At 41.1% G+C, this 14,047-nt stretch overlaps 1 protein-coding gene across 3 annotated transcripts in view; it reads right to left on the minus strand.

Annotated features, from left to right (window-relative positions):
* LOC144260005 (meiosis-specific coiled-coil domain-containing protein MEIOC-like) overlaps positions 1-14,047 on the minus strand; it is a 45,891-nt gene that overhangs the window by 7,989 nt on the left and 23,855 nt on the right. For all 3 annotated transcript variants that reach the window (XM_077808455.1, XM_077808456.1, XM_077808457.1), the window contains exons 3-4: positions 8,713-8,879; positions 2,995-3,096 (exon numbers count right to left, since the gene is read on the minus strand). In XM_077808455.1, the coding sequence (XP_077664581.1) occupies positions 2,995-3,096; positions 8,713-8,879 (269 nt within the window). The remainder of the gene's footprint in view (positions 1-2,994; positions 3,097-8,712; positions 8,880-14,047) is intronic.

A 14,047-nucleotide genomic window follows, 5' to 3' on the forward strand; every position in this document is an offset into this window, starting at 1 on the left:
ACATTTATGTTACATTATAGCTTTGTTCAGAGAGTTTAGTGTCTTTTCAAAATGCAAAGCTACTACTAAAACCTTTGCTAAAGATATAATTTCAAGAAGTTTTGTCACAGAAATCAGCAATAAAAAACTACTAGTGTACTAGACTGTTGACAGCCTATAATTATTTCCTAAAGTCTATTTTTTATTGTTTTTTCTAGTCACATTTTGGTGCTTCAATCACTACTATTTGCCCTTCGTAATCTTCAGAGACTTAATTATTTATTCTTTAAGAGTTTCTGTATTGACATTTGAACTTATATAGCACTTTCCATAGAAAGATTCCATAGTATTCTAAAACAAAATTAAGCCTCACAACATCTCCGCAAAGTCGATTCCATGTTCTGCAGTAATTCTTATTTCTTTAATTACATTTTCCTTGTTCAAAAGTGTGTTTTTTCCCCCAGCAAGAAAGCATTTATTTAAATTCCTTTCTATAAGGTTTTCTAATCATTGTTTTAAATATACACATCATCCTGCTCGATGTTTAACAATATTCGTAAGCCGTCAGATACAGATTTGACTCCTGTAATAGTTGAAAATGTCTGATGGCCTCCCCTCTTAGCAATCTTCTATGACAGGGGTGGCCCACATGTGGCTCTTTAGAAGTTAATATGCGGCTCCTTGTATAGGCACCGACTCCACGGCAGGAGCTACAGGTGCCAATGTTCCAATGTGCCGGGGGGTGCTCACTGCTCAACCCCTGGCTCTGCCCCCACTCCACCCCTTCCCGCCCCCTCCCCTGAGCCTGCAGTGCCCTCGCTCCTCCCCCCACAGCCTCCTGCACACCACAAAACAGCTGATCAGGAGATGCGGGAGGCGCTGATCGGTGGGGTTGCCTCAGAACATGTTAGTCTACAGGACCTTAAGTTTAAAATTTGCTTTAAAAATATTTCATTAGTGGGTTGCTGAAGATTATAAAAATCACATCTCTAAAAAATCCTTGCATAGATTTTTAGATGCACAATCTGAGTATTCATCTTTAGCCTTCAATGCTTGGCTTTTCAGACATATAGTTTTTTAAATAAATCCTTCAAAAGCCACCCTTATCTAAAATACACATGTGAGCCTGGGCTGCCATCAGGCATAGGGGCACCAGTTTAATAATATTGCATAGGGACCCATAAATCCTAAGGACAGCCCTGAGAGGAGGGCAACAAAAATGATTAGGGGCCTGGAGCACATGACTTATGAGGAGAGGCTGATGGAACTGGGATTATTTAGTCTGCAGAAGAGAAGAATGAGGCGGGATTTGATAGCTGCTTTCAACTACCTGAAAGGGGGTTCCAAAGAGGATGGCTCTAGACTGTTCTCAGTGGTAGCAGATGACAGAATGAGGAGTAATGGTCTCAAGTTGCAGAGGGGGAGGTTTAGGTTGGATATTACGAAAAACTTTTTCACTAGGAGGGTGGTGAAGCACTGGAATGGGTTACCTAGGGAGTTGGTGGAATCTCCTTCCTTTGAAGTTTTTAAGGTCAGGCTTGACAAAGTCCTGGATGGGATGATTTAATTGGGTATGGGTCCTGCTTTGAGCAGGGAGTTGGACTAGATGACCTCCTGAGGTCCCTTCCAACTCTGATATTCTACGATTCTATACCCAAAATATGGGCTCTTCTTGGGGACAATCAAAATTATGGCTCTTATCACTATGCATTATCAATATATCATTGCTTCTCTTTATAAAGGAAAGACACTCCAAAATTCATGACAGTAATAAAAGGGAGTACCTCCTTTGCTGGTATATTCCCACAACTTTATGACATTGTCTTTTGAATAAGCATCTCATCAGTATAGCACTCAAAGTGCCATATTATTTTCTTCTGTTACATACAAATATTTTTTGCATTTGGAAAACAAAAATGGTAGAAATTTAACTTTCATGTTCCTACAATATAATTTGCATAGATCCCACTAGCAAACTTCATCACAGTTGTATAATTAGAAGTATTATTTAGTTAGGACCCAAAAGTATGCTAGGTACCTTGCAGAACATAAATCTGGTCCCTGCTCCCAAATAGTTTGCAGTCTAAAAAGACAAGACAGATGGATGATGTGGGAAGAGATACAACACTAATGTTTTGCTTCTGATGTTATCCCTGTAAGTTTATTGAAGAAAAAAAAAATACTGATTTGCAGGACTGGCTACTGTTTGGGGGGGTATTTTTTGTTTTCTTAGATATTATAGTTCATAAATCCTGGAAATATATAAACAATTCAAAGCATTCTGAAATGTATTTGTATGTGTAGATATAAAAATCTTAGCATTTTATATTGATTGATCAGTGCTGCTAAATCATTTTGAGGAACTGGCCTCCAACTGAAGAATTTTGCCATAGCATTTGGTAAGATGCCTTTTCCACTCAACTAAAACAAATGCGGATGGTATTATAATGGGTTTTTTTTAATAGCCTTGTGTATATATCGTTAAAACCCCCACTATAAAACCTTCTACATTTGTCTTAGTTGAGTGAAAAAGGCTGCCTATGCTACAGCAAAATTCTTAAGTTGGAGGCCATTTACTCAAAATGATTTAGCTGCAATGATCAATCAGTTCAAAATCCTAAGATTTTTATAGTATCTAGAAATACAAATATATTTCAGAATGATCTGAATTATGAGCTACCTTTACCTTCAGATATATCCATAGTCATAATAATAAAGTTACTCTTAATAAAACTAAAGTAACGAAAGACATGCATTTCTCTTTCCAGTTGCCATCTGCTGGTAGAAGGATGAACAGAAGACTGCCTTTCTACTTTAGTTTATTCCAAGTAAGTACTAGTAACAGATCTTTCCCATTTAACTTGATGATAGCTTATTTAAATATCTTAAAACTCAGTACTATGTCAGACAACACATAAGTTGTCTTGTCAAATGTCTACTGTTATGTAAAATATATAAAACTTACTTTAAAATGTAAGACATACAACACCATGCAAGTTTTCAGTATAAACTTACCAATCTGTAACGGGTTCTGGCTTGTTTGGCTCCTCTAGGATGCTTGACACTAACCCAAACATATCTGGGCCATTGCCAGAGTAAGACAGATTTATCTGTGCCCTGAAAAATAATGACCCAGACAAATATGATCCTGTCTTCAGGAGAAAAAGCCACCAATAAAGAGAAAACACACAAAAGTTTACCTTCTGATTTCTTTAGCAGTAACATATTATAAATATAGGAGGAGGAGAAAAGGAAGCTTCCTCACCCACCAAAAATTAATGCAATAATGTTCCTTGCAGATGAGAAGCTAAGTATTATCTTCTATCATACCTTTGATGGTAAACACATATCTGAGTAACTAGTATGTTTTAAAGCATCAGGATCATGGCCCCTTGTGAAGATCTCAGCCCTCATGCACAAAGCATTGTTTTTGGTTTCTAGAATGTTTACAGGGGAATGGGAAGGAAAAAAGATGGATGGATGGGATGTCATCTGCCTCCTTGTCACCTTTTCCTCCCTCTTCCACAGAAAGCTGTTCTGGGGAGATAAGAGTGGGTGGGGACTGAGCAGACATGAAGTGGGTTGCAACACTCCTGTGAAGAGTGGGAGGAACAACACCCAACATCCTCCAACCAGCTCCATGAAAATTACTACAAAAGGATACATAGGAATTGCGATACTGGATCAGACCTAAAGTCAATCTAATCCAGAATCCTGTCTCTGACAGTGGCCAGCACCAAATATAACGAGATGTAATAACCCTACTGTGTTCTGCGCCCCAGCACTCCCAACTTTAGGTCTGATTGTGATCTATAATAGTCAGAGATTGGTTTAATGTCTGTTCCACCAATTTTTAACCTAATTATAACTCTGGATATTCTTGATATCTGTGTTAAGTATCCAATCCTTTTTTTAATCTTGTTAAATTCTTGCCTTAACAACTTTCTGTGGTAGCGACTTCCACAGCTTAATTACACATTGTGGGAAATATTTCTTTTTTGGCCACTTAATCCTCAACCTGGCCTACACCTAAACTTAGGTCAATGTAGCTATGTTGCTTAGAGGTTTGAAAAAAAGTCACACTCCTGAAAAACATAACTAAGCCGACCTAAGCCCTAGTATAGACACCAACTAGGTCATAGGAAGAATTCTTCTGTCAACCTAGCTACCACCTCTCAAGGGCGTGGATTTAAAAAAAGAACCTTTCCATCACTGTAGAAAGTATCTACACCACAGCAGCGCAGGTTCAGCTGTAATATTTGCAATGTAGACATAGCCCTTTGCTTCCTAGCTCCTCCTCAGATTTTGATCCGTAACAATACTTCGCCTCTCAGTCCATGACTACTTTGTTTGTTTTTTTTTGAGGGACCTGGTCAAAGGTTTTTTTGGTAGTTCAGATAAACATCAACTGTTTCTCCTTTATCCACTACCTCACTGACATGTTCAAAGAATCGTAAGACATTAATGAGACATTTTCCTTTGTAGAAACCATGCTGGTTAAATCCTATCATATCACGATCTTTCAGACATTTTGTTTTCCCTTTTAAATTATCATTTCAATAAATTTGCCAGGTACAGATGCAAAGCTTTGTGAACTATAATTCCAGTCACCCACAGACCCTTTTTAAAATATATGTACAAATTTGCTGCCCTCCACTCCTGTGGAACAGTGGCTAATTTAGATACCATTCAAGCTAGCTTTGATACCTGGAAACATACTGGAACAAATTATTAAACAATCCCACTGTAAGCTCCTAGAGGATAACAGGGTTATAAGTAACAGCCTACATGGAGTTGTCAAGAATGAATCATGCCATATTAACCTAATTTCCATTTTTGACAGGGTTATTGGCCAAGAGGATAGGGGGAAGTTGTAGGTGTGAGATATCTTGATTTTATTACGGCTTTTGACACAGTCCCACAGGACATTCTCATAAGCAAACTAGGGAAATGATTAAATTACTATAAAGTGGGTAAAAAACTGGTTGAAAGACTATACTCAAAGAGTAATCAATGGTTCTGTGTCAAACTAAGGGATGTATGTAGTGCCTACAGAGCTTTGTCCTGGGTCTGCTGCTACTCAATATTTTCACTAATGACTTGGATAGTAGAGTGAAGAGTATGCTTATAAAATCTGAAGATGCCACCAAGATGGGAGGGATTGCTAACACTTTGGAGGGCAGGATTAGAATTCAAAATACTGACAAATTGAAGAATTGGTCTGGAATCAGAAAGATGAAATCCAATAAAGACAAGTGCAAATTACTATACTTGAGAATAAAAAAAGAGCAATAACACCTACAAAATGGGGAATCACTGGCTATGCAGTAGTACAGCTGAAAAGGATCAAGGGGTTACAAAGGACCACAAATTGAATATGAGACAACAACATGATGCAGTTGCTAAAAAGGCTAATATTCTGGGGTAGTATAAAAGACATAGTAGGTAATTGTCCCACTCTACTCAGCATTGGTGAGGCCCCAGGTGGAGTACTGTCTCCAGGTTAGGGCACCACGCTTTAAGAAAGATGTGGACAAATTGGAGAGAGTACAGAGGAGAGCAACAAAAACAATAAGAAGCTTAGAAAACCTGATATATGAGGAAAGGTTAAAAAAACTGGGCATGTTTAGTCTCAAGAAAAGAAGACTGACAGGAAGGTCTAATAATAGTCTTCAAAAACATTGAGGGCTGTTATAAAGAGGGTGGTGATCAACTGTTGTAAGCGAGACACAAGAAGTAATTCTTCTACTCTACTCACTGCTAATAATGGCCTCAACTGGAGTACTCTGTCCAGGTCTGGGTGCCACATTTCAGGAAAGATATGGACAAATTGGAGAAAGTCCAGAGAAGAGCAAAGGTTTAGCAAACATGCATATGAGGGAAGATTGGAAAAAAAAGGGTTTAGTTTGAAGAAGAGAAAACAGAGGGGGGACATAACTGTTTTCGAAAAAAGGTTGTTACAAGGAGGAGGGTGAAAAATTGTTCTTGTGAACCTCTGCGGATAGGACAAGAAGCAATGGGCTTAAATTGTAGTAAGGGAGGTTTAGGTCAGACATTAGGAAAAACTTCCTGTCAGGGTGGTTAAGCATTGGAACAAATTGCCTAGAGAGGTTGTGGAGGTTTTTAAGAACAGGTTAGACAAACACCTGTCAGGAATGGTCTGTTATGTAGTCCTGCCTTTAGTGCAGGGGACTGGACAAGATGACCTATTGAGGTCCCTTTCAGTCCTACATTTCTGTCATTCTTCCCAATATTCTCACCAGTGAAGACTGATTTTAAAAAAATCATTTAGCTTCTCAGCAATGCCTTTATCTTCCTTAATCTCTCCCTTTAATCCAGTGAGTGACATCATCTGGAGTTCTTCACTCCCCATACAAGAAGATTCTTGGAAACACCTGAGGAACAAAGACTGAACTGGGGGAAGTGCTGGACCCAGGCTAAAGGGATTTCTAGCCTGTGAATAAAAGACCTGGAAATTCCAAGCTGTAAAGCAAGTGCTGCTTGCCCCTTAAGAATCTGCAGCTTGCTTGTATCATTTCTCCGGGTGAGAATCTGCTAATTCATATCCAATCTATTTAGTATATTAAGGTTAGTTTGCGTTTTTTAGTTATTTGCTAGGTAATCTGCTTTAATCTGTTTGCTAGCATTTATAATCTATCTTTTGCAGTTAAACTTGTTTATGTTTTAATCTAAACCGGTGAGCTTTGACTGGAGTGCTCGGGGAAAATCTCTGCTTGGTTACCACAAGTGTGCATTGTTCTCTTCACATTGAGGGAGAGGTGGACCGGGTATTAAACCCATATACTGGCCAGATTTGACCATGGCAGGACGGTACTGCTCTGGTGTCCCAGGCTGGGAAGCTGGTGGTTAGAGAGCCTGCGTGTAACTGCAACTGGGTGAAATGCTGGTGGAAGTGTGGGAGTGGGTCTGCAGCTTGCCACAGCAGCACAGTGTGAGAGGGAGCCTAGGCTTGTGGGTACTTAGTGGGACCCCAGTTCCAGATGGCACCCCGGGGGGAACCCATCACAGCACCTATTCTTTCTTAGGCTTCCTATTTCTGATGTAGTGAGTTACAAATACTAAAATGAGATATTTATATTGAAAATGCAGATGATGTCATCATGGGTATCAAGTGCCAACAAATTACTGTGGTAGTTAGCATAATACAACCCTGAAGTAAGAATGCATGCCATAGACCTCACCGGGAATAGAGATGGAAAGAGCACAGGGGGAGGGAGAGAGAGGTCTGCATTTATATAACTTCTCTAATTGTTAACAGCTGCCTATATATTTCTAAAGCTACCATAAAGATACACTAAATACTTCAACAGATGCACATATTTATCTTAAGATGACTAAGATAAATGTGAGATAGCATGAGTGCACTCATTTAAATGTCCGGTATATAAGGGGAAAGGAAACAGAACAGGGTAATAGGAATATGAAAGAAAATAGAAGTAGACAAAAGAAGGGGTAATACAGAGCCAGACTAGCCTAACAGCAGGCAGCTGCAGCAACAGTTTCATAAGCCTACTGAATGACTAGGGTAGGAAAGATTAGATGGGAAAAGTAGCCCAGGCCTAGGAGAGAGGGACCAGAGTGCAGACTGTGGCGTCCATTAAAAACTTTAATTTAATAGCTAACATAATTCCTGTCTATCAATACTTAATATAGGCTGCCCACCTTGATGGGAGAGTAAGTGGATCAAGTAAACCATGTTGAGACTGGAACATCCCGTATTTCAGATCTCTTCTGCCACTAATAAAAAGTTGCTCAATAGCTATCCTACACCACTGGTTGAGCTAGTAAATTTTAGTTACAATGTAACAAAATCATCTAGCAGCGCTAAATCTGTGATGCAAGTAGTGAGGGCCCTCAGGGCTGCACAGGCATCTCTGGTGAGTTATGTAAACAGAGGGAGAGAGAGACTAGACTAGACTAGACTAGTGGTTTTCAACCTTTCCTGACTACTGTACCCCTTTCAGGGGTCTGATTTGTCGTGTACCCCAAGTTTCACCTCACTTAAAAACTACTTGCTTACAAAATCGGACATAAAAATACAGAAGTGTCACAGCATACTATTACTGAAAAACTGCTTACTTTCTAATTTTTTCTGTATGAAATTTTAGTTTGTATGGACTTTGCTAGTGCTTTTTATGTAGCCTGTTGTAAATCTAGGCAAATATCTAGGTGAGTTAATGTACCCCCTGGAAGACCTCTGCATACCCCTGGTTAAGACTATAAATCCCAGAAAGCTGGCATGTGCATGCTTATGATACGGGTGGTGGAGAAGTTCCACACACATATGTCCCCTAACCTTCATCCATTTGTACCGTTCAGTAACAAGAGGAAGAAACTGGCATTCACTGTACCCCTGCTGTTACAGAAAACAGCTCCCTCTGTCACCAAAAAGAGCCATAATGACGTGATGTAACAAGGAAGCTTTTTCAAAAGGTAAATATTTGTTATTATACAAAGATCAAGATTTGTCTGATACTTGACTTTCCCATTACGTTCCCTAATAAGGAAATCTTCGGTCACATATTAAAAAAGGTATAACCATGATTTCCAAAGTTATTTGATAAATACTACTCAATGCAGGTAATTTATTGGCCATGAGTTTCTGTAGTTATCCCATAACTTCTTCCTTTCAATACTCAAACACTCCTACCCAATTAAACTTTCAGTCTTACAGAAAACAGCGAACAGCATAAGATTATACTTATTTAATACCTTTTTTTGGTGCAGTCTTGTAAAGAAGTTGCTGTGTTGGTATCATCTCCACACACAGACCAATTACTATATAACCGGGATGATTCCAGGGGTGGTGGTGTACTTGTGATCCCTCCTAACAATGGGGAGAATAACTGAGTGTCCATTTTTTGTTTCTTGCCGTTTACCTAAATTGAAAAGAGAGTGAACAGTTTTAAAATGTGAAGAGTTTATGTAGGTGAACAATAAAGGGCACCTCTTTTGAAAAAAAGGAAGTTTGTTTGTTTTTTAAAAGAGGTAATATTTTTTCTTTCTGAAAACTTTGTTTCTGCAAATCCATAATTATGGTTTTTTTTAAAAATCAGATGTGTTATTTAAATCGGATTTTTCTTTTTAAAAATAAACCTATTTAAAATTAAATTTGAAATTGTGACAACTTATGTTAAGGCCTAAACTTAGTATAATCTATCAAAATTAATTAACTAAATAATATTCAAGCAGCACATGTTTATGCTGAAATTTTAACGAAAGTCAAACCACTGAACTGGTGGAATTCACTGTGCTAAGCACCTGGAAGTGCATTTGTTGAAGTGTTAACCAGATTTTGATAACAGAAGCCACTTACACAGCTGCAGAGAGAATATTTTCTTTATTTCAGTTTATTCAACTAGTTCGTTAAATGACTACTTCACTGAAAGTTGAGAAATGGATTCAGAATTTAAGAAAAGAAAAAAGGCAGGAAAACTTGCTTTCCTTTCCAGTCTATGCATAAAAACTAGGTGAGAAAGGACGAGAGCTATGGTTTCTAAAATCTAAAGGAAATGGTAACCAGAAACAATCAGTTCAATTAACTAACTACAGATAATACTTCCTTTGTTTATCAAATCAGGTTTAAATGCAGAATATATTTTGATAAAGTTACATTTTAAAAAGTATGCAGCACATTTAACGGTAGCTTTACTTAACCAAAGATAATTTTAAAATGCTGTTTGGGGCATCGTAATTCAACTCCAGTTTCCATCCTAATGGAGCTTGACACAAATCACAAGTAAAAATAAGCATGGGGCATGCCACAACTCTTCAGCTGGCTCAAGGATACTCTCACCGATTGGCATGGCCAAACAGACTTGAGAGACTGGATGCAGAATATCAAATAATTTGAGAGAACTTTCCTGAATGACTTTGAGGATTATATCTAAGGTTTCCACCATCATTTTAAAGGAGGTCCTGACTTGCCTTGAAGTTAGGCTGTGGAAGGAGCAGATGGTGCTATAGCCTTATTTGGTGACGAAAATAAACTAGCCAAAGGAATGCATTGGTCCCTCATTGTCCTCCGTGAGGTTCCTGTTCAACTTCCTGGACGAGCTCCGGTCAGAGAGTTACCTTAGATGGTTCTTTAGAAAGAGGTGATCTATTCTCAGACATGAATCTAGATGAATAAGAAGCAGGAAAATGTTGAGGATTCCATACTGACCTGCATTCCAAGAATGCATTCCATACAGGAAAGGCAGATAATGCCACAGGATGTAAGGTGCCTGAAACCTGTCAGAAGTATGGGATCTATGACAAGAAGGACTCCTTCTTAGGTCTCTTTCAGGAACCAGTCTAGGAGAATGAGGAGAAAATCTACAAGAAGTACTTCTACTGTCATAAAATGAAGATACAGACTAGCAGAACTCCATCCAGAATGGTACATACTATCTGAGGGGTTGTAACAGACTGTGGAGATCTAGACTCTAGTTATTGAAAAATAGATATTGGTACCACAGATAACTGTCTCAGGGAGATTCTTTCATAATCAATACCTTTGGTTCCCATACCAGAAGGGACTTGAATCCAGTAGATATTAGAGAATATCAAAGACAGGAGATTCTGGTATTGGAGTGATCACTATGTTCCTAGAGGTTGTAAAGGCAGCATGCATTGAGAGAGGAATCAGTACCAAGGTAGACTGAGCTCCATGGTACCAGTGTGGATGTCTCAGTAAATTGGGATCTTTTTATTAAGGTGTGGTACTGAAGAATCTGTGGCAGACAGCACCAGTGGTATCAGTACCGAAGAAGTAGTACTGGTCACTGAGAACTGTCAACACAGTACCAAGTGGAAGAAGGCCTTTCCTAGTCCCTGAAGACTCACGGTGCTGACCAGATTTGGAAGGAACGAGCTTGGAGACATCAGAGCAATGAGTCTTAGACCTCTTCTTAGCTGGTGCCAAGGACAGTGACCAGTGCCAAACACCATCTGAAGATCTCTGCTCCTTCCTATCTTGAGCAGGAGGAGTCAGACTGACTGACCTGAAGAGGACTGAAGAGAAGGCTCAGCATGTTTTTGAGAAGCATGAGGTCTCTTAGAGCAGTAGGCATGCTATCCAATATGAGTAGCATTGCTGGTAGCTGAAGCACTACCAGAAACCAGCTTTAAAACAGCAGATTGATTTTGATGAGGGACTTCAAATTTGGGAAAACTCCTCACTGACCTTTCCATCAGAAACATTTTTCAAAGGGTATCTATAGCTCCCTGCATGCACGTAGAAAAAGATTTGCAAACTGAACATTTGTCCGTAATAGTTCCCCTAAACAAAAAAAAAAAAAGGCACTTAGTATGTCCATTATTTGCAGGCACAGGTGATTCACACGCAGTGCAGATTTTAAAGCCCAAAGACAGTGTCAGCCATCAGACTTGCACCTCAATACCAAGTACCAATCGAACAAAAAATACATTTTGCCTTTTTTTGGGGGGGCCAATGGGCACTAAATAAAAATTTATAGGCTACAAAGCACAGTAGTTAACTCACTAAGTAACTATCCTAAACAACCTAAGAAACTACAGGGAGGCAAAAGGACACGATGTAGCTCTGTCTTGCTGCCATTAGCAGCAAGAAGGAATTGAGTGGCAGCTGCGGCTGCTCCATTCTTTATATCCTTGGGAAGGGCATGAGGGAGTACAGGATGCATGAGCAGCCCCAATGAATACAGCTGGATAAAAGATTCTGGGCTTGCACACATGGGGTACACACACCTACAGTGGGATTCAGCTGCTTTGAATTTCTCTATTAGATCCTCAAGAAACCAGAACACTAAAGCCCTGCTTGTTGCAAGACCTAGGCCTCAGTTTGATTTGGTGGTTACCACCATACCTTTTTCTTAGTAGGTCTCTCTTCCCCACTCTGACCCAATCAGATAGATGTAGCTTGGCAGAAAAGGCACCTAACCTGAATGGACTGGACAACATTTTGATGTTATAGGGCACTTTAATAAAGAAAAAAATGGTTACCAACTTTTCGTAACTGTTGTTCTTCGAGATGTGTTGCTCATGTCCAGTCCAGGCTAGGTATGTGCACGCTACATGCAGAGTTGCAGGAGATTTTTCCCTTAGTGGTATCCTTAGGGCCAGCTCTAGCACCCCTTGGAACCTTGTGAACATGAGCCGGAGGCACCCCTTATACCGGTTCCGCACTCTCTCAGTTCCTTCTTGCAGGTAATGCCAACAGAGGGTAGGAGAGTGGGTCAGGGAATGGACATGAGCAACGCTTCTCGAAGAACAACTGTTACGAAAGATTAGGAAACATTTTTTCTTCTTCGAGTGCTTATTCATGTCCAGTCCATACTAGATGACTCACAAGCAGTATCCCCGGAGATGGGCTCCAAGTTCATGTATGTGCCGATCACAACACTGCTCTCCCAAAACTAGCATCGTCACGGGCCTGTTGGGTGACGGCACAGTGGGATGCGAAGGTCTGAATTGATGACCACATTGCGGCCCTGTAGATATCCTGGATTGGTATCTGTGCGAGGAATGCTGCTGATGAAGACTGGACTTTTGTAAAATGAGCTGTCATGATAGCCGGTGGTGGATAGCGGTGCTGTGAGGCTTCGGAAATAAAACAGGCAGAAAAATGTCCTGGTTGTTACGAACTGCAACACCATCTTTGGAAGGAAGGCAAGATGGGGGCGCAGCTGGACCTTGTCTTTGAAGAACACTGTATACGGGGGTTCTGAAGTCAAAGCTTTGATTTCAGAGACCTTTCTGGCCGAGGTAACCACCACTAGGAAGGCACCTTCCACAAGAGGAGTAGGAAAGAACAAGAAGCTAACAGCTCAAAGAGGAGACCCGTGAGCCTTGAGAGGGCCAGGTTTAAGTCCCATTGGGGAATCAGGGCACAAACCTGTGTGTAGACCTTTCTAAGCCCTTGAGGAACCTGATCATCATCTCATGGGAGAAGACTGATCTGCCCCGGACCAGAGGATGGAAAGCTGAGATGGCTGCCAAGTGAACGTTGATTGAAGACAGTCAGACTCTGGTGCTTCAGGTGGATCAAATACTCCAAGAGGAACTGCAGCGAGGGCTGAGATGGAGAAAGATTCCACTCACAGGCCCACAAGTGAAACGTTTCCCCTCAGTCAAGTAGGTAGCCCTGGTGGAGTGTTTCCTGCTACTTAGCAAGACTTGCTGGACCTGCTTCGAGCAGGCCTGCTCCTCGGAGTTTAGCCACACAGAAGCCACACCATCAGGTGTAAGGAGGCGAGGTTTGCGTGAAGCAACCGGTCTTGGTCCTGTGAAATCAAGTCCGGATGTCATGGGAGCTCTAACAGAGTTGCCACCAAGAGGTCCAGAAGTGTGCCGAAGCAAAGCTGGCGTGGCTATGCTGGAGCTATCAAGATAACCTTCGCCTTGTCCCTCTTTTAGGAGGACCTTGTGAACCCCACGGAGATCGGTGAAAAGGCAAACAGCAGCCTGCCCACCCACGAGGGCAGGAAGGCGTCTGACAGAGAGCCCTCACTGAGCCTGTGCACTGAGCAGAACCTGAGGCATTTCCTGTTCTGTCTGGTGGCAAACAGGTCCACCTGGAGAGTCCCCCACTTCTGGAAGATAGCATTGACTACCTCTGGGTGAAGGGACCACTCGGGATGAAAGGAAAAGGACCCGCTGAGTTGATCGGCCAACGCATTCTGTTCTCTGGGAAGGTGTTCCGCCTCGAGGCGGACGGCGTGGTTCACGTAGAAGTCCCACAGACGGAGGGCCTCCTGACACAGGCCTGAGGAGCAAGTTTCCCCCTTGCCTGTTGACATAAAATAATCAAGGCCGTGTTGTCCATCGAGACCTGCACAAACTTGCTGGACAGCTGGGGAAAAAACACCTAGCAGGCCAAATGTATCGCCCTGAGTTTAGCTCTTCCTGGGACCAGAGCCCTTGGATCCTGAGCCAAGGTGGGCTCCCCACCAAGTTCTGATGTGTCCGTAACCAAGGTGTCTGATGGATACGGACCAGCAAAAGGCACCCATTTTATAACCGAACGCGGGTCTACCCATTAAGTCAGAGATGCTAAGGCAGTTGATGGGATTGTGAGAACTGAGTC

This window comes from Eretmochelys imbricata, chromosome 2 (assembly GCF_965152235.1).
Source record: "Eretmochelys imbricata isolate rEreImb1 chromosome 2, rEreImb1.hap1, whole genome shotgun sequence".
NCBI classification, from domain to species: domain Eukaryota; kingdom Metazoa; phylum Chordata; order Testudines; family Cheloniidae; genus Eretmochelys; species Eretmochelys imbricata.